The sequence below is a fragment of the Acomys minous genome (genome assembly GCF_964271855.1).
Source record: "Acomys minous genome assembly, chromosome: 3".
NCBI lineage: Eukaryota > Metazoa > Chordata > Mammalia > Rodentia > Muridae > Acomys > Acomys minous.
The window spans coordinates 20354244-20373723 of record NC_140485.1 but is presented as its reverse complement, the minus strand read 5'-3'; the positions used below and the strand labels follow the sequence as shown (position 1 = coordinate 20373723).

At 43.4% G+C, this 19480-nt stretch overlaps 1 protein-coding gene across 2 annotated transcripts in view; it reads right to left on the bottom strand.

The window, feature by feature from the left end:
- ANAPC1 (anaphase promoting complex subunit 1) overlaps nucleotides 1-19480 on the bottom strand; it is a 77166-nt gene that overhangs the window by 20104 nt on the left and 37582 nt on the right. For both annotated transcript variants that reach the window (XM_084774589.1, XM_084774590.1), the window contains exons 25-34: nucleotides 18164-18342; nucleotides 15364-15578; nucleotides 12430-12548; nucleotides 8991-9262; nucleotides 7897-8131; nucleotides 5215-5306; nucleotides 2546-2680; nucleotides 2315-2397; nucleotides 1192-1270; nucleotides 479-553 (exon numbers count right to left, since the gene is read on the bottom strand). In XM_084774589.1, coding sequence (XP_084630715.1) covers nucleotides 479-553; nucleotides 1192-1270; nucleotides 2315-2397; nucleotides 2546-2680; nucleotides 5215-5306; nucleotides 7897-8131; nucleotides 8991-9262; nucleotides 12430-12548; nucleotides 15364-15578; nucleotides 18164-18342 — 1484 coding nt within the window. The remainder of the gene's footprint in view (nucleotides 1-478; nucleotides 554-1191; nucleotides 1271-2314; nucleotides 2398-2545; nucleotides 2681-5214; nucleotides 5307-7896; nucleotides 8132-8990; nucleotides 9263-12429; nucleotides 12549-15363; nucleotides 15579-18163; nucleotides 18343-19480) is intronic.

The following is a 19480-nucleotide window of genomic DNA, read 5'->3' as shown; positions in this document are numbered from 1 at the left end:
ACAGCCTCTGCCAGAGATGGCCTCCGGGATCCAGTGCGTCTGGGATAGAAGGGTCCCATGAAGAGGGTGAGCTTGAGCAGGACCAGGCCGCCTCAGCCCGTGACCACCCCTGCGAAGGAGGAAGAGCTGGATGCCTAAGCTCTAGGCCTCTTGCTCCCCAAGATAAGCACTCAAGCTGCTCTGCCATCTCCTCAGCCCTCAGTCTACACTTTTAAAGTGAAATTCTCTCTGTCATCCAAAGGTACCCCTAAAAGTTAAGCAGGAAAGACCGCTCAGCAGTTACAAGCATGCACTGCTCTTCAGAGGACCTGAGTTCAATTCACAGTGCTGCTACAGGCAGCTCAGAACTGCACGTAACCCTGTCAGCACTAACATGTGGACACATACACACTTAAAAATAATAAAAATAAATCTTAAAAAAACCTTGCAAGCAATTACAACTTATGTTACTAAAGTTACAGTGTTTCTATGTACCCACCTGAGGAACATTGCTGTCAACCCACTTGGAACTTGGTAAAATATCATCCCACAAAATCAGGCACCGGGCAAGCGTCTTAAAAATGAATTACAGATAAAGTCAATTAGGTAAAACTCATGTATTTTCTAACAATTTTAACAGTAAGTAAACTAAGGATTAGGTCCCAACTAACAACTACTTTAAAAAACACACACCCACAATCAACTAAACATATTAAAAACAAAGGTCTAGCTCTTAAAGAAAATTACAATTCAGCTCATCATCATCAGAGTTTCAAGGGTTTGGAAAAGGCTTAAATCACAAAGGAACGAGCCATAGCTCAGCATACACATCAATCTGAAAGCTTCCGCATTCTAGGTTCAAACAGGAAAGCAGCGCAGAACAACTGTAGACAGCACTGAACCTCACAGCGCTGCTGCATCCTCAGGACCACTGAAAACAACACAGGGCCCGCCCACGTGGTGCCTCTTAGTAGGTGCTGAACAACAGGGCAGGAAACGTCATTCCACGTACTAGCTATCAAGGTGGCCACCTTTCCTAGCCTCCTAAGTTCTATTTGGGAAACTTCAAAAGAAAATTGCCAAACAGAAAAACCTGGCAAGTTAAAAGTAAAACCCTTTTGTGGAAAGGCATTTAGATTTGCAAACTAAACCTGAGGATCCCATGAAGTGCTCCCTCGTGTCAAGAAAAATGAAAATGAGAAAGCGTCATACCCTAAGCAAGAGAAATTCTGGTTTCACAAAGTCCAGCAAATACATGGTATCTGGAGCTCGCAGCCAGTCAGCAATAGATCTGTTGGTAGAGGACAGAAATGAAGGAGAGGGCAGGCAAGCAAATCAAGACATCACACTATCCCCCCCACCCCCACCCCCACCCCCGCCGAGGAAATGCCTAGCTTTTCCATTAATGCTTCACACATTCTGTCATAATATTTATTTTTTATGTCTCACTATAACATAAGCTTCATCAGGGTATTTTTAGTTTTGTCTTGTTTACTGAAATATCTCTAGTATCAAAAGGACACTGAAATAACAGTTATCTGAATAGAATATTAATAATATCTTTTACCACTTTGTTAATTCTGTATAGAATTTTCCTAATTACAGGAGTTTAGAACTTTGTAGAGTTTTATGAATCTCAGAATATTTTTCAAATTAAATGAATTAAGGTGAGCTGAGGACATAACTCAGGAAAGGCTAGGATAGAAGCTTTAGTCATTAAAAAAGCTTCTCAACAAAGCAGAAGCCATTCTGACAAACAGTGAACAAGGACAGAATAGCGCTAAGTATCTCTGGCTTACACAGTACTCACGGGGCTAAGCCAAATCTCTGAAGGGAACTGGCAGCTCTTTGGGCTAGCCCTCCATATCCTTGCTTCCAGATCCACTTGAAAATACTGGGGGGGGGGGGGGGGGGACACAGGGGGAGTGGGGGGGGGACACTTAAATCTAGATTAAACACAGATGGTCTTTTTTTAATCATTATTCTCTAAACAATTCAGAATTGAAAACCATTGATATGGTACATATTTCATATTATAAATAATCTACAGATTAATTTGAAGTAGCAAGATGAAATGCATAAATTACATGCAAATCCCATGCATTTATATGAGAGGCTAGACCATTTGTGGGTTCTAGTGTCTGTAGGGATCCTGGGACCAACAAGTGTCCTGACAGAGAATGGTCCTAAATAAAGTCTATTCGGCTCCTATCACCTGAGGGAACAGTCCTCAGGCTGTTCTATCATGGGAGAGAAACACAACTGAGAAGATGTATGGCTGAGGACAAAAAGGATGCCGCACATCATGATGAGGGACAGGTGAGGGTGCCAGTACCTGTTATTGGTCTTTAAGTAGATCATAGCCAAAGCCAGTGTGGCACCTGGACAAGTCACGTCCACGTTTATGGTATCGCCTTCCTGGTGAGAGAATTTACTCGTGTAAGAGCTCTAAATTCACCTGCCAGAGCACAGCCCCAGCACGTGTACAGCTGTTGTAGGAAAGCCACAACTTTGCAGCTAATTTCTTAGCCTATGGCGTTCTCATCTCTTACTCTGATTGACTTACTTTAATTTGATAACTTGGAGACTTGTGTTTCTCCCTGTGCATTCCAGTTTGGAAGCGCCTATGACCTCCGACCATGTACTGATACAGCTGCTCAGGCACATTGAGATCAGACATACCAATCAAATTGCTGCCATGCTAGAAAAATGAAATAACTGAGATGAAAAGAAGGCTTCCAGCAGTAAATCAGTAGCACACAGCCATGATAAACAAAGAGACACACCTCAGAAGATATTTTAATTTTGATATTTTTCCAATTACAATAAACATTATGCACATCAACTGATGTCAAGATATCAATTTTTGGCCGGGCGGTGGTGGCACACGCCTTTAATCCCAGCACTTGGGAGGCAGAGGCAGGCGGATTGCTGTGAGTTCGAAGCCAGCCTGGTCTACAAAGTGAGTCTAGGCCAGCCAAGGCTACACAGAGAGACCCTGTCTCGAAAAGCCAAAAAAAAAAAAAAGATATCAATTCTCATAAATATTATAATATACATTCAGATCTACAAACTTTCATTTCATAAAATGCGTGAAGAAGTCAAAGGATGTAATTACACTCAGAGTAAAGGAAAAGATCGAGTAGATATTCAAACCCTGAACTGTGACCCTGAGTCCCTTCATTACTGCACCTCTGACTTCTTCCAGCAATCACAACAGTACCTTATGGAACAGTCACTCAGTACCACGTTCAGTTCTGTTGTATTTAAAGTGAGTTAACTCAATTTAGCAGCCCTGATTGTCCTGTTAGCTTTATTTGTTAACCTGATACAGCCTAGAATCCCCTGAGAAAAACACCCTCAACAGGAACTCTGTAGAGGAGGGTGGCCTGTGGAGCAGTCTGTCAGGGGCTGACTGCCATGGTAAGTGGCTGATGTGGGAGGCTCCTGCCCACTGCGGGGTTGCCCTAGGCAAGTGGTCCTGAGAGCAAGCAGCAAGTAAGCCGACAAGCAGCACTCCTCCATGGTTTCTGCCTCAGGTTCCTGACTTGAGTTCCTGCCCAGAATAAACCCTGTCCTCACCTAAGGTGCTTTTGGTCAGTGCTTTATCACACCAACAGAACAAAACTAGGACACTACTGAGTAGCTTCTAGAAAGAAACTCATTTATAATGGGGAAAGGGAGGTGCAATTTAACCAAGCCCAAGATTACCTAACTACTAAATGGCAGGGCTGTATACCAAACCCAGCAGTTCTGCTCAACAGCCATGGGGCTGCTTAACCAACAGACAGACACTGATGTAGTTAACTGACTGGATGCACCACTAGTCAGGACCAAAATTCCAGTCCCGATCCACAGTGTGATGCTTTTTACATAGAACCACCTGCCTCTTCAGCTCATGTCAGATGTGAGGAGAAAATGCATGGCCAACAATGACAGATTCTCAGAATGCACACAAGAAGCAACAGATTCCACTACAACACTCTGAATATCATTTAGCTTGACTAGAAAACTGCCTTGGTGGATTTTCAAGTAAACAGTAATTACATGAAATGTTTTTGGTAGCTTTGTAGACATCTCTTGGATGGAGTTAAAGATGGATCAAACAGACACTGCGTTCTGTCACAAAGCAAGAGCTGCTATGGCAACCCTTGGCAATGCAGTGACCAACAGAGCACAAAAGGGGTTAAGGCTATTTCTAGCAATCACTACAGATTCTTAAGGCTTCAATCATATGTTTTTCAAACATATGTTTTTACTACCTTTCTATTTGTATATGTGTACAAAGGAAGAGAAGAGAGTGATCACTATATGCATGGTGCATGTCCACGAGCATGCAGGTACATACATACATACATACATACATACATACATACACACATACATACATACATATCCCTCATATACATGTGCACAGGAGGATGCTGGGCATCTGGCTCTATCACTTTCAGGGTGTACTGAAATCCAAACTCAAGTCCTCCTGCTTACACAGCAAACCCTCTTTTTTATTTTTTAAGATTATTTATTTATTATGTGTACAATGCTTGCCTGCATGTGTGCCTGCCCATGAGAAGAGGGTACCAGATCTCATAGAGTGTTAAAAGCCATCATGTGCATTCAACTCAGGTCCTCTGGAAGAGCAGCCAGTGCTCTTAACCTCTGAGCATCCCTCCAGCCCTGCCACACAGCAAACATTGCTATCCACTGAGCCATCTCTGCAGCCCTATTTTCTTCCAGAGTAGTTTATCATTCTTTAGCTTACGTCTTGATTTTTTTTTTTTTCCAATAAATTTCAGGGCTGGAGAGATGGCTCAGCAGTAAGGAGCACTAGCTGCTCTTCAGGGGACCTGGTCTCAGTACCCAGCACCCACATGGCGGTACCTACATGTAACTCTAGTTTGGGTACCCACATGACAGGTCTAGTTTAGGGCATTCAACACCATCGGCAGGCACTGCACACACATGGTGAACAGACAGACATGCAAGCAAAATATTCACACACATAAAATAAAAATTTAAAAAAAATATAACTGTGAACATTTACATCTAAGACAGGGGAAAGAGATCTTAAAGTCTCACATCTCAGGAATCTTTCTCTAGTTAAACCTAGAGAGTTTGAGAAAAGAATCCAGAAAGAAGAAAAGTTTGGGCAGTGGGTTAAGTCACAGGATATCATTCAGAGCATTTCAGTGTGGAGGTGCACTGCTTTAAAAGCAGGGGAGACAGACTACTCACCCCCAAGCAGACCATGCCCAGGGCCAGGCCAGCAGCCAGGGAGTAGGACTCTCTGTCAGTGCAATACTCCATTTCCGGACCAGGGGGCCGCCCTGCGGAGGACAGAGAAGCACAGGTCAAGCCAGCCTACGACAGATCCCAGCCTGTAGAAGTGTTCGGGAGTTCATTTTCCAGTTACCTAAGCTGAAGACACTGTCCAAAAGGTGTCCAACTTCGCCATTTATCTAAAGCTCCCAAAGGTTCTTAAATTTACCTATTAAAGCTTCTCTATCAGCAAAGACTTTCAAATACTGGGAAATTTTGGGTTTTAAATTAGCAAAAGGTAAGAATTATATTTTTTGAAGAGACAATTGCTTTGGAGCTGGCCAGAGAGCAACCCCAGCAAACTGCCTTCTGACTGCCATGCTGGAGCCCACCCCAGCACTTAAATAAAGGGGCAATTAGTTTTAAAAGACTGTTTTCACTAAAAAATACAAATTTTTTAACCATTTGAATTTTATTTTTATTATTCAAGTCATATTCATAGATGTGATTAAAATGCTCAAGTGTATAATAAATAGAATGTTAATTTACTTTCTCCTTTTAAGTTAAAAACTGTGTTCTAGGTCTTCATTTGACCGCATATAATATCCTGGGTGCCTATGATTTAAAAAATTCATACTTTTAAAAGCATTCCTTCCTATTAACTCTTTAGGGCAGCAGTTTTCAACCTGTGGGTTGTGATCCCTTTGGGAGTGGCATATCAGATATTTAATTATGAGTCATAACAGTAGCCAGATTACAGTTATGAAGTAGCAACAAAAATACTTTTATGGCTGGAGGCTGACAACATGAACTATATTAAGGGGTCACACAGCATTAGGAAGGTTGAGAACCATGCTTTAGGCAAACAAAATGTGTTTCCCTCCAGAAAGAGTTCATACTTTGGGAATTTTTATTTTTCAGAGAAAAAAATGACATTCAAAAGAAAAAGGTATGTGAAAGTAATCAGTGAAACAGGCATACATGCAGGCAAAACACCCATATATGTATTTTAAAATAAATAAATAAAAGTTCTAAAAATAAGATAATTAGGCATTTTAGAAAACTTCATAAGCTATACAAAATCAAATCAATTTTAAAATACTTATGACAATGAAACATTTTCAAAGGCAGAATATAATACCATGTACATCCTGATGGTAACAATATGAAGAAACAAATAGATGAATCAGAGAAGAAAGCTTGTATGCAGAATTGGAAAGAGGTGTGGTGTGGCTTCAAGACCACATGCTACAGCACCGTTTACTTACCCTCTACATGAATAAGCTCTAAACAGCAGTGCTGGGTAGCTTTGGGTATTTTTTTTTTACTTATAATTTATGCTACATTATATTTTGGTATAAGAATGTTTCAGTTTTGTAAATATCTTCTATTATCACTGTGGCAGATCAAACTCTCAGCCCCAGCCACCCCTGACACAGTTTTATGGTGGATTTGGCAAATGTGCTCCCGGCTTTAGCTGGGACTGAACGTACTTTTATTATTGAGTTCTACACACACACAGTCCCAGCAGAAAATACACGCTCTAGCTGGGTCCTAGGATAACAGGTAAAGCGGAACTAGAACAGCAAGGCCAGCAGGCCAGTTTATGGTAGTTCACTATGTAGGAGTGGGGCAGCCAGGGCTCTGTGACACAGTCGTGCTAAAGGATGATGCAGCCTCACCAGCATACCCTGAAGGTCAGAAGCCTCCAGAGCTTTTTACTTTCCATGGCTTCCCTACGGGTAGCCACGTTCTGACAACATTAAATACCGAATTCTAGGAATAAAACGCCTGATGTCACTAGAGCATGAGAGTCACCCACCAGTTACCGTGTTAGTCTGGTACTGTAATTTATAAGTTAAATTTGGTCACTTGTATGTACAGTGGCCTCCTGTCTACAGGCTCTGCACCCATGGACTCAACCAAGCACAAACCAAAAATATGTTTACAATTCTGGCTGGGTGTGGTGGCGCACGTCTTTAATCTCAGCACTCAGAAGGCAGAGGCAGATGGATTGCTGTGAGTTCGATGCCAGCCTGGTCTACAAAGTGAGTCCAGGACAGGCAAAGCTACAATGTCTCGGAAAAAAAAAAAAACAAGAAAAGAAAACTCTGCCTGCACTGTGCACTGAGCATGCACAAACTTCAACCATTATTCCCTACACAATATTATTCCCTACACGATACAAGTGTAAAAACTGTTTACATAGCATGTACATTAAGATGTAAGGCCCTTACGTTACCAGCGATTGAGAGGTAACTCAGGTGTGCGTAAGTTACAGGAGACAATCACTTGGTTTTTCAAGTGTTCTTGTCCAACAGAAGAAAACAAGGCTATATTAGGAACCCTAACAATGGCGCTGTAAGTGAGGGCCGCTGCTAGCCACTGCCTGGTGTGAGAGGAACACGCAGGCATGCTCACTAGCGCTCTAGCTGGCCTTGCCCACTCAGGGTTACCTCCTGCACAGCAGCAGAAGCCAGGGCTGCATGACCTGTGAGGGTTGCTTTTTTTTCTCTTAACCAATGATCTGATCATTCTATGCTCACGAAAGCTACTCTTTGTTTTCTCTCATTTTCGTAATTTTGCCATCGTTTTTGTGTCTAGATGTTTGAGTGGAAAATGTACACCTGTAAAGATTAAACATTGTTAACCACATACCTATTTCAGCCAACAGGACTTCCGCGGTATGTCGGTGAGCTGTGCCCTGATAAACAAGGCCAATGCCAACCACAGCAGCCACCTGGACATTGTGAGGCACGTCAAGCTCCGTGGACGTTGGGGGCAAGAGAGCAGGAACGTGGATGCTGAGGAGCCGGGTAATTGACATGTCCATGGTGCCGAGTTTTGCAGCAGAAACACCAAGTAACAGTCCAATGCTTGTCATTTCATGGCCCTACAAAGACAAACAAAATAAAACTCAGACACTAAAACAAATATGGCTTTTTTGAAATACTGAGTGTGTGTGTGTGTGTGTGTGTGTGTGTGTGTGTGTGTGTGTGTGTGTGTGTGTGTTGTTCTTGGGAAGCTGACCATCTTATTTTTTAAAGCACAGTCTCTCACTGAGACCTGGGACTGGTTGCCAGCAAGGTCAAGGTCCTCTTTCCTTCTCCCTGCAGCACCAGGATTACAAGCGTGCTCTGCCACAGCTGGCATTTTTATGTGCGTGCTGGAAGCAAACTCAAGTCTTCACGTCTGCATGGCAAGCACTTTCCTGAGCTGCCTCCGCAGCCCCACACGCAGTTTTAAATAAAACAGTGCCTGCCTCTTTCACTAAGCACCTTACATGGCAGGCACTGAGACTAAACGTGTGGTCTCAGCTCTCATAGTGTTCTAATAGGGAAAACATGCTAAATTAAAAACACACAAATCCACAAAAATTTAAATTAAGAATATAGAACATATGAGGCTACATAAGAGACTAATACTTTTTATTAGGAGGGGCTGCAAAATTACTAGAATGCCTTAAGAAACGCACCACATTAGCTGGAAAAGCAGAAGAAAGTGGGACACCTAAACAGCAAGAGTGGAAGAGTGGGAAAGTGGCTGCAGAGGTGAGCAGGACCACACAGGCCCCCGCAGCAGACTGAGAGCATCAGAGGGCAAGTACATGGCTCTGAGCAGGAGGCACACACTGGCGTTCACTTTAGGAAGGCTGCTTCCTGCTATGAGATGAGCATAGTTGGGGGTGCAGCGGTGAGCAGGGCGAGCAGGACAATGAGTGGCAGCGGGGCGCGGGGAGAACAGGTTCTCACCTTGGTCAAGTAGTCATGGATGTTGAGAGTAGCCAGCTTGGTAAGGTGCCCGTTCAGACCCAGGGCCATGAGAAAGCCCGCGTACTCATTGGCCAACTCCGCGTGCTTTGGCTTGTTGTACACGATCCAAGCTGAGTCTATCTGGGAGGCAGGGGCTATCTTCAGGCCAGCAGCCACACCGTTATGGAAGCTGGCCCAGCTTGTCATATTGGGAGGCACATCGATGTTCCCACTATTAAGATCTACAGTTGTGTTTCGTGGAGGGGCTCGCCCTAGGCAGACAAAGGAGAAGTGAAGTAAGAGAATTTACAAAATTAAAACTCAAATCTTTGAAATAAGGCAACATTCAAAACCCCTACTGGGAGCTGGAGAGATGGGTCAGCAGTTAAGGGCACTTGCTTCTCTTGCAGGGGACCTAGGTTCAGTTCCCAGCACCCACACCACAGCTCACAACCCTTCGTAACTGTTCCCTGGGGATCCACTGCCTCCTCTGACATCTTCGGAGTCCTTCCGACACATGGTATATATACAGACACTCAGGTACATATCATATACACATAAATACTTAAATATGCATATACAAACCACTACGAATGCAACATTTATATAATTCCTGATTGTTTCATGGTTCTTCTTGATGTAGGTAGTTTATATATACGTGTAATAATATAAATGTATATGTAAAAAATAAAATAATATTTAATTTAAAAATATACATATATAAATTATGTATGTGGATAGATAGATAGATAGATAGATAGATGACAGACAGACAGACAACATGGCATGGCAGCACAAGCCTGTAATCCCAGGAACCCAGAGTCGAAGGCTGGTGGATCTCTGTGAACCGGAGCCCAATCTGGTCTACATAGAGCTCCAGGCCAGGCAGGGTTCAGGGTTACACACTGAGACTCTATCTCCAACAACAACAACCAAACAAACAAACTGTATTGTTTAGAATATTTCAGGGTCTAGTTTGCTAACACAATAAAATAACTGTCACCAATTTAACTTCAGACTATCTGGTCAGGGCTCTCGCTGCTCTGTGGTGTTTGCAAGTGTGGGGAGGTAGACGGAAACTAAACGAAGATTAGCTTAGCTATGAATAACAAATATCAACAGGTGCCTGAGGACACTGAGGTTCATTGCAACATTCACCTCTGCCTTGTTGTCTGGATATTGAAGTACACCCGTTTAATTAACGAATGAATTAATTAATTTACTTTATATTCTGATTGCAGGCAGTAAAGTACATTATAAGAGACAAGGACTTTCAGAAACCTGCCCTATCTCTGACTCACATGTCTATGCCTCCTCAAACCAGTATCTATAAGTATCTAATGCATGCTGTAGTTAAAAATGGCAAACTCTGAGCTGGAGAGACAGATGCACTGTTAGGACCATTTTCTGTTCTTTAAGAAAGAGCAGAGTTGAGTTCCCAAGCATGCACATCAGAGGACACAACACCTACAGCTGCAGCTCTGCTCTCTCACCCTCACAGGCACCAACGTATATAAACACATACACAACAACTAAACAATTTCTTTTTTGTTTGTTTGTTTTTTGTTTTTCGAGACATGGTTTCTCTGTGTAGCCTTGCTGTCCTGGACTCACTTTGTAGACCAGGCTGGCCTCGAACTCACAGCGATCCACCTGCCTCTGCCTCCCGAGTTGCTGGAATTAAAGGCGTGCGCCACCACCGCCCGGCCTAACAATTTCTTTTAAAATGCCAAATTTAACCGAATATGGTGGCACATGCCTACAATCTTGACATTCAAGAGGCCACAGAAGGAGGATGGAAATTTTTAAAGAAAATGGTTCTTCTTGGTGTTACTTTCAGGTGAGCTGCACTAGTACACTCAGATCCCCCCTCACTCCTCAGACCAGGGCTGCCCCAAGCATGCCACCACCTCTGTGTTCTGTACATAAAGAAAGGAAGAAAGCAGTCACCAGATCTACACACAAGGTCTGTTCAAAGTTAAAATGGCTTCCGTTGGTCGCAATGAAAAACACAACAAGTACACAATTTCTTTTAAAATGGCAAATATAACTGAACATGATAGCACACGCCTTTAATCCTGGCATTCAAGAGGCCATGCCAGGAAGACAGAAATTTTAAGGCCAGCCTGAGCTACATAGCAAGACAGTGTGTCAGAACAGGAAGTGTCTGTTTACAGAGAAGTTTCCCAGGAAAACAGTAAGGAATACTCTAGCGTGATGGCCCACAAATGATATAAATTAAATGTCTATGATGCTATAAGTTCAGTTTGAACTTTTCTAATTCCTTTGAATTTTGATGCATATTGTGTACACAGCCATGAACAAAATTATCTTTATATTCTGAATGGTTTTTGTTAGCTTGACTCATCAATGGACACTCATCAAACTATTGCGATGTCCACTGTGCCAAGATGACAACGGGGTGCACATTTAAAATAAATACTGATTATTGAACAAAGCTACCAAAATCCTTAAACTCTGAAAATACCATTTTAAAGATGTCTAATGCTGGGCATGTTGGCACACGTCTTTAATCTCAGCACTCAGGAGGCAGAGGCAGGTGGATCGCCGTGAGTTCAAAACCAGCCTGGTCTACAAAGTGAGTCCAGGACAGCCACGGGTACACACAAAAACCTTGTCTCAAAAAAACAAAAAAAAAGATGTCTAACCTGTCATCAAAAACAATAGAATAGATTAGGTGACTTATTTATAGCATGTATACCCAGAGAGAAAGAATGAGTTCCTCAAGAGAACCCAAATATTATATACATTAGATTTTAACATCATTTAAAATTCAAGTCTTAATTTAAAAACAACAACAACAAAACAAGGTCTTACTATGTAGCCCAAGCTGGCCTGGAATTCAGTGATCCATCTGCCTCTGGCCCTAAGTGCTGGGACTAAAGGTGTGTACCACCACTCAGTCCTAAATAGTTTCATCTTTTTCAACAATAACTCTGACCTTTTTACATCTTAAAATAATCATAGTAAAATACAAAATTAGTAATAGGCTATGTTCTATGTACTTCTTGTTTCCCAGCTGGTAGCACTGTTCTGGGAGACTGCGGTATTTGTGGAGTGTGGGAAAGGCTGGAGGAACTGAGCCAGAGAGCTGATCCTGCTTCCTGATAGATCGTTCAGACTTGAGGATGCTCCAGCCACAGCTGCTCTTCCCCTGCTTCCCTTGCAATGACGGACCGTGTCCTCTTAAACTGCGAGCCAAAGTGACTCCTTTCTCCCCTAAGTTGTCTGACACAAGTATTTTGTCACAGCCAAGAGAAAAGTAAAACAATTTACTATGTGAACTTCAGTAGCCACTACAGCAGCTATTAATGCTTAAAATCGAAGAGGACAGAGAAGCATTTCTTTGGTTTTAATTCAAAAGAACCCCACTTGGGTAAGAACAGTCCTTTGTCGGTGAGCCCAGGATTTAACATACCCGTCAGGTTCAGCTTAGGAATCGGCAACGGCTCTGTGGGAACAGGATGGTATGAAAACAGGGTAAACATTCCTCGCCCGACTGGCAGGGCCATAGTTCGCTGGCACAACTGGAGCAGTCTAGAATGAACACACAAACCATCACACACGTGTTAGCAGAGTTCACAGCTGGAACCTGACAGGAGGTGATTCTTCTGAGAGGGACTAAGACAGACAATCAAGTCCTCCCAAAACAATCCTCACAGAGATGGGAGGATCAGCAACTCCTCTTACAACTCTCACTCCCTCAGGGAGCTGGGGCAGACACACACTGCTTATTTGCTTGGAATGAAACCCAATTCTCCTGAGGTAGTAAAACATGAAATTTAAATTCTACTCTGACTGATGCTCGCCTGTCTGTTATTCAGGTGGTTCCTCTTGGTGTTACTTTCAGGTGAGCTGCACTAGTACACTCAGATCCCCCCTCACTCCTCAGACCAGGGCTGCCCCAAGCATGCCACTACCTCTGTGTTCTGTACATAAAGAAAGGAAGGAAGCAGTCACCAGAGACATTACAGTTAAAATGCTTCTGTTAGTCACACTGAAAAACTTAACATCTCACTCTTATTTCTGCATTGCCTTTGGGACAAAAACTAACAGAAAATTTGGAAGTAGCAACTTATAACTAAGAAATGCTTCTAAAAGTTGCATTTGAGACTAAGAAAAGGATCTTCAGAGGCTGACAAAGGGCTTATACTCTCTGCAGACAAGAAAATTCATTAAGCTGATTTCTCCCTAATTATATAAATTGCACTGCTTCTCCAGCTCCTTAGCGAGGATGCTAATATTCCTTGGGACTCCAGCAGTACCACTGGAGATGTAGGAATTTCCGATTCAAGAATCTAGAGCCTATACAATGTTTTGGTGAAAGCTTTATACATTATCCAGTTCCACTTGCCAAAGTCATAACATTAAATCAACAGCGCTAATGCTGTAGCCCTGGAGCTCGAGGCCACTAACAGAAGGCTCCCAACGAGACCAACATCTTCTGACCAGAAGATACATCCTGATTTCAGATATACTAAAACAGCAGTTCTCAACCTGTGGGCTGTGACCCCTTTGGGGGAGTCAAATGACCCTTCTGCAGGGGTCACCTAAGACCATCTGCATATGAGATATTTACATAATTCATAACAATAATAATAAAAGTACAGTTTTGAAGTAGCAACGATGGAGGTCATCACAACATGAAGAAGTGTGTTAAGACGCTGCAGTATTAGGAAGGTGGAGAACCACCGCACTAAAAGATTACAAAGAAAAGAGAACCGACCACAGTGAGCTTTACTATGCTCTACGAAGTGCTGCATAAAGAACTGACTTGACACCACCAGCTGAAGTGTAGCTGTTACGCTCATGTCTATTACAGCTGAAGCAACAGATAAAGTAACAGGTTATGGAATTTATCCCAGTCCATCCAGCAATGGGGCCAGGCCTTACTACAAGCGCCTCTGTCCCTAACTATGTGCTCTACCCTCAATTTCAAGTGATAATCTGAGGACATGTAGTGAGGGAACAGTGAGAGAGCCTGTAGGATTTTCAGCAGACTTCTTCTAAGCATGAGTGGCGACTGCCCTTGAAACAGTGTGAAGCTGGGCTGCCTCACGCCCTGCAATTCCAGCTGTTCAAATCAGAAGCCCAATGCAAGCCCTGCCTGGGCTAGAGGGAAAGCAAGTCCAGCTAAGCAACTTAGTGAGTTTGATGCCAGGGGAGGGCAGGAAGGAGAATCAGCTGCCTCACACCTGTCCCTCCAGATGGAGCCACCCTCCACCCTGCCTCACACCTTCTGAAACTGTGTTCCAAACTTCCCTTCCTAAGTTGTTTTTGTCAGGTATTTTTTTTCACAGCAACAGAAAGTATCTAATACAAGCAGTGTAAGTTTAAACCACACTAAAAATTAACAAACAAGTGCCTCAAAATCGACTCCTGAATTAAGACACAGAAGCATGAGCCCAGTGGACAGTTCATTTACAAATTCTGCTACTCTCTTAGAGTTGCCTTTTCAGAAGTAACTGCTCTATTTCAAGAAAAGGAGGGTACAATTATTTCCTCAAAAGCCCAAAATATTTTAAAACCATATTATTTCCTGGTGTTGGGTTTAAAATTAAGATAAAAGGTAGATTTTTAACTTCAAAATAAGTTGCTTTGTTTTAGCTTTTACTTTTCAGTACCTCAAATGTAAAAGCTAACAACAACACTTTATAGTTTCACTTCTGTGGCTGGGATAAAAATACCCTGACCAAAAGCCATCTTGGACAGGAAAAGGTTTATATGGTTTCTAAGTCCAGGTTACAGTTCATTATAGAAGGAGGAGAGCAGGGCAGGAAGCAGTGTCCACATCATATCCACAGGCAAAGGCAGGAGAGAGAATGCACTGTGCTGCCCAGTGGTCTGCTCATGCTCAGCTAGCCGCTTCATCCTCATGCAGCTCAGGGCCATGAAATGGTGCTACCCAATCAAGGCTGGTCTTCCTAGCTCAACTAACAAGCAAGACAATCCCCCACAGAGCAACCTGATCTAAGTAAGTCCTCAGTTTAAATTCTCTCCCAGGAAATTCTAGATTATAGCAAATTAACATTTAAAACTAACCACCAAGCTGGCAAGCTGGCTCAGTGAGGTCAGGCCCTGGCCACTGCGCCTAATGTCTTGAGTTGGATTATCCTGAAGTCTAGCACAACGAAAGAACCAACTCCTAAAAGTTGTCCTCTGACCTCCACATACACACTGCAGTGTACACACACACACACACACACACACACACACACACAGACACAGAGAGAGAGAGAGAGATTGAGAGAGAGAGAGAGAGAGAGTTTAAAAAAGAAAAAAAAGTTAATACACTAAAGGAAAACAACCTGGTCTCCAGTGTAACAAACTGGCAGGAGATGAACTGTTTTACCTGTTTTCTTTCTCTTCAATGAACTCATGGTCACTGAGTTCCGGGTACTGCACCACATTGACACGGACGGGCTGTGCGCTCTGAAGCAGCCTCCGCACATCCTGCACCCGCAGATCTTCACTCCATATTAATGACATAACCTCATGATTCAAGTCATTCATGCCATCGTCTTCCTCCTCAGCCTCCGTTCCCGAAGACACGTCTGACGAGAGCACCTGTGTAGCAGACTTTACTGTAGTGATTTCAACAGCAATCGTGTGCCTAGACTGAGAGGGCCAAGAGGCTACCGGAACAACTCTACACTAGAGGTAAGCATAACCTGTGGGCTTCCTGAAGTCACGCAACACTGTTGTCTGCACTGGAAGAGCTCTACGTCACCCAGGCTGGCCACACACTCCTGGCCTCATTATCACTCTAAGCCTACCACGTAAGCAGCTAGTGCCTGCAAATCTTCTTCAAGTACTGTATGGCCTATTAGGAGGTATTCTTTACCAACTACGGAAGGAGTTTACATTCAGGGCCATTCATAGTCAGGGAGCTGAACTTACTAAAACAAACAATCCACTACTGGTTGTTGTTGTTGTTGTTTAAGGAAGTAAGCTATTCCAAACAGAAGAGGAGGTGACTCACTATTAGACTGAAGCCTACTTCAACACTAAGATCAACAGAAGCAGAGGAATAACCCTGGAAGGGCACCCAGCACAGGCTGACGGAAGCTGCATGATACTTTGGGCTGTGACTGGTCTCATTTTCCATGTTCTAACCACACTTCAAATAAAGGTTTTAGAAAGGGAGCAGGCAGCCTGTCCTCAGAACCTCAGCTGGGCCCCCATGCAGGGCTCCCCAGAACCTCAGCTGGGCCCCCATGCAGGGCTCCCCAGAACCTCAGCTGGGCCCCCATGCAGGGCTCCCCAGAACCTCAGCTGGGCCCCCATGCAGGGCTCCCCAGAACCTCGGCTGGGCCCCCATGCAGGGCTCCCCAGAACCTCAGCTGGGCCCCCATGCAGGGCTCCCCAGAACCTCAGCTGGGCCCCCATGCAGGGCTCCCCAGAACCTCAGCTGGGCCCCCATGCAGGGCTCCCCAGAACCTCAGCTGGGCCCTCATACAGGGCTCCCTAGAACCTCAGCTGGGCCCCATGCAGGGCTCCCCAGAACCTCAGCTGGGCCCCATGCAGGGCTCCCAGCCCACGCGCTTCAGCCTGACTACAACATGATGTGCACTGCATGGACTCTCCATCTTCTCTCAAGTGAAGTTTTACACGTCAATAAAAGATTAAATCCTAATTAAAATGCTGACGCTTTCTGATTCTGACATTTAGTGTGGAGGCAGCAATGGTAGTCTGGAAAAATGGTATATATGACCAGATGAAAACTAACCTAAAACAACTATGACCGTGCAGCACACAGTACTTCCACCAAGAGCCCATACATGATGGTGCGTCCCTAAGAGAGGACCTGTGCATGTCGACCCAACTATAAGCACTACTGAGCCTGCACATCAGAATTAAGCACATGTTTCTCAGAGTGCATGCCATGTTAGCATTAGATGACTGGATGCCCTAACCTACAGAACAGAAACACAAACAGCAGAAGCAAGTTAAAATTTAGCCACACATAGCTTCAGAAACTGAATTCAGATAAACTTGCCTAGATTGACATTAAAATAATCTATAGATTAAGATTTATAGTGTTTATGTGCTGAATTGTTCTCAGGAGCAAAAGAAATCTAAATGCCAAAAATCTGTGTACATGTATGTGTGCGTGTGTGCATGTGTGTATGTGTGCATGTGTGCACTGGGACAAGGTCTTACTATGTAGTTCAGGCTATCCTTGGACTCATGGTGACTCTCCTGGCTCAGTCTTCCAAGTTCTTGGTCAAGAAAGGGAGTGTTTTAGATTTAAAATAGGACAAACACAGCTCAGCAGTGGATCCCAGAACTCAGGAGGCAGAGGCAAGTGGATTGCTGTGAGTTCGAGGCCAGCCTGGTCTGCAAAGCAAGTCCAGGACAGCCAAGGCTACACAGAGAAACCCTGTCTCAAAAAAAAAAAAAAAAAAAAAAAAAAAAAGGACAAACACCAAGGCAACTAGAGTTGCTATTTAGATACAAATCTGAGATCAGACTCCCGTGGAAACTGAATCTGGCCCAAGTCCTGGGTTAGAAGACCCACTGCTTGCTCAAGGATGGTACGGATCTCTGTGAGTCCTATGCCAGCCAGCCTGGTCTACATAGAAACTCTATCTCAAAATAATGACGACAATGACAGTGGTTGTGATGGTGACAATGATGATAAATCAAAGAAATTATTTTCCTTGTTTCTAGGCTTCTTAGGACCCATCCTGAAATAGATTTAACCCTAAGGGAGAAAGTATTCTTCCTCAGGCTTCAAGTTTACTATTGTTCAGGGATTATGAAAATATATTTATACCTATTTAAAGGACTAAAGTCAAGAAAATGAACCCTTAAAATATGAACAAGTAAACAGTTATTATCATAGCTAGCCAAACTGAGGGTGCGCGGGCTCTGGGTCTTCCTAGGTAGCAATCAGCTGCTTCCACAGGTACAAGCAGGAGAACAGGCATGGTAGGTGGCTTGCTGACCTTGTAACTATGCTGATTCTGCGCAAAGGTAGGTCCACGCAACACAGGACAGTCACTAAGTGCACAGCTCACATGTTCAATCACAAACTCCATCTGGCTCCTTACATAAACGGTAAACTGATACGCACAGCTACCAAAATGTAAAGACGCAAAGGGAAATGACAATCATTCCCACACTGAGCTTCCTATGTTGATACTCACGGATTTGCCTCTGGGTAAATTTCCTTCACAAGCCTGCTTGGAAAGATCCTGACGTCCAATCAAGAGACAAACTGCTTCTGACCAGTCTGAGTCAGGCTGCTCCCGACAGTGGTATATTGCATCTCGGATGGGAAGAGCAATTCCAAAGGGAAGAGTCTCCAAATCTCTTAAGGTGAATCCTTAGAGTGAGACAAAGGGAGAGACGCTTTTCAGTTAGATCTGCCACATCCCCAATCATCCTCTAACTGTGAGTCATCAGACTCTGGAGTCAACCAATACTAAGAGCTAGCCGGACAGGAAACAAAAGGACTTCTCAGCCACAGCTGACAGTGCTGCAAACTGGTAGCCATTACTTTGGGAGTTGGTATGAAAAGATACTCCACAACTCTGGTCCATCACAGCCACAAAAAGCACTGTGCACATGTGCATCAAGATAGGAATAAAAATAGGAACTTAATTTCATTGTAGGAGTTAAAGGGGAGGAGGCAAATCCTATTGTCTGTCTTCAGTAAATGCCTTACATGAATCAGCTCAGGTAAATGTGGTATTTGCATGTACATACACAAAACACTCAAAACATTCCCAAGCAAAATACAAAGACAATTAACTGAAAAAAGCAAGACAAAGGTAGCATATAAGCAAGGGCAGCAGACTAGCTACACTGGTCATATTTTGTTTCAATGTGGACGAATTATCCCTTATTTAATGAGATAAAAGGTGATTAATTATTGAAGCAAAAATATTTCCTTGAGCCGGGTGTGGTGGCGCACGCCTTTAATCCCAGCACTCGGGAGGCAGAGGCAGGTGGATCGCTGTGAGTTCGAGGCCAGCCTGGTCTACAAAGTGAGACCAGGACAGCCAAGGCTACACAGAGAGACCCTGTCTCAAAAAAACAAAAAACAAAACAAAACAAAAAAATTCCTTATATAGGAATAACTTTTGTTAAGTATTAAGTGACATACAACAGACAGAATTCATTCAATATTTTTCATTTACATGTTATATATGTATACTGTAAAACAACTCTCGTTGTTTTTCTTTTCTTTGTTCACTTTTTTTTTTTTTTTTTTGAGACAGGGTTTCTCTGTGTAGTCTTGGATATCCTAGACTCACTTTGAAGACCAGGCTGGCCTCCAACTCAGTGATCCTCCTGCCTCTGCCTCCCGAGTGCTGGGATTAAAGGCGTGCGCCACCACCGCCCGGCTATTGTTATTTTTCAATGTGTCATATAAAAATGAACCATGTAGACCTTCCCTGAGATCATACCCCAGGTAAGAATCAAGAAACACCTGTGTCTTACTTGAAGCACTGCTTTTT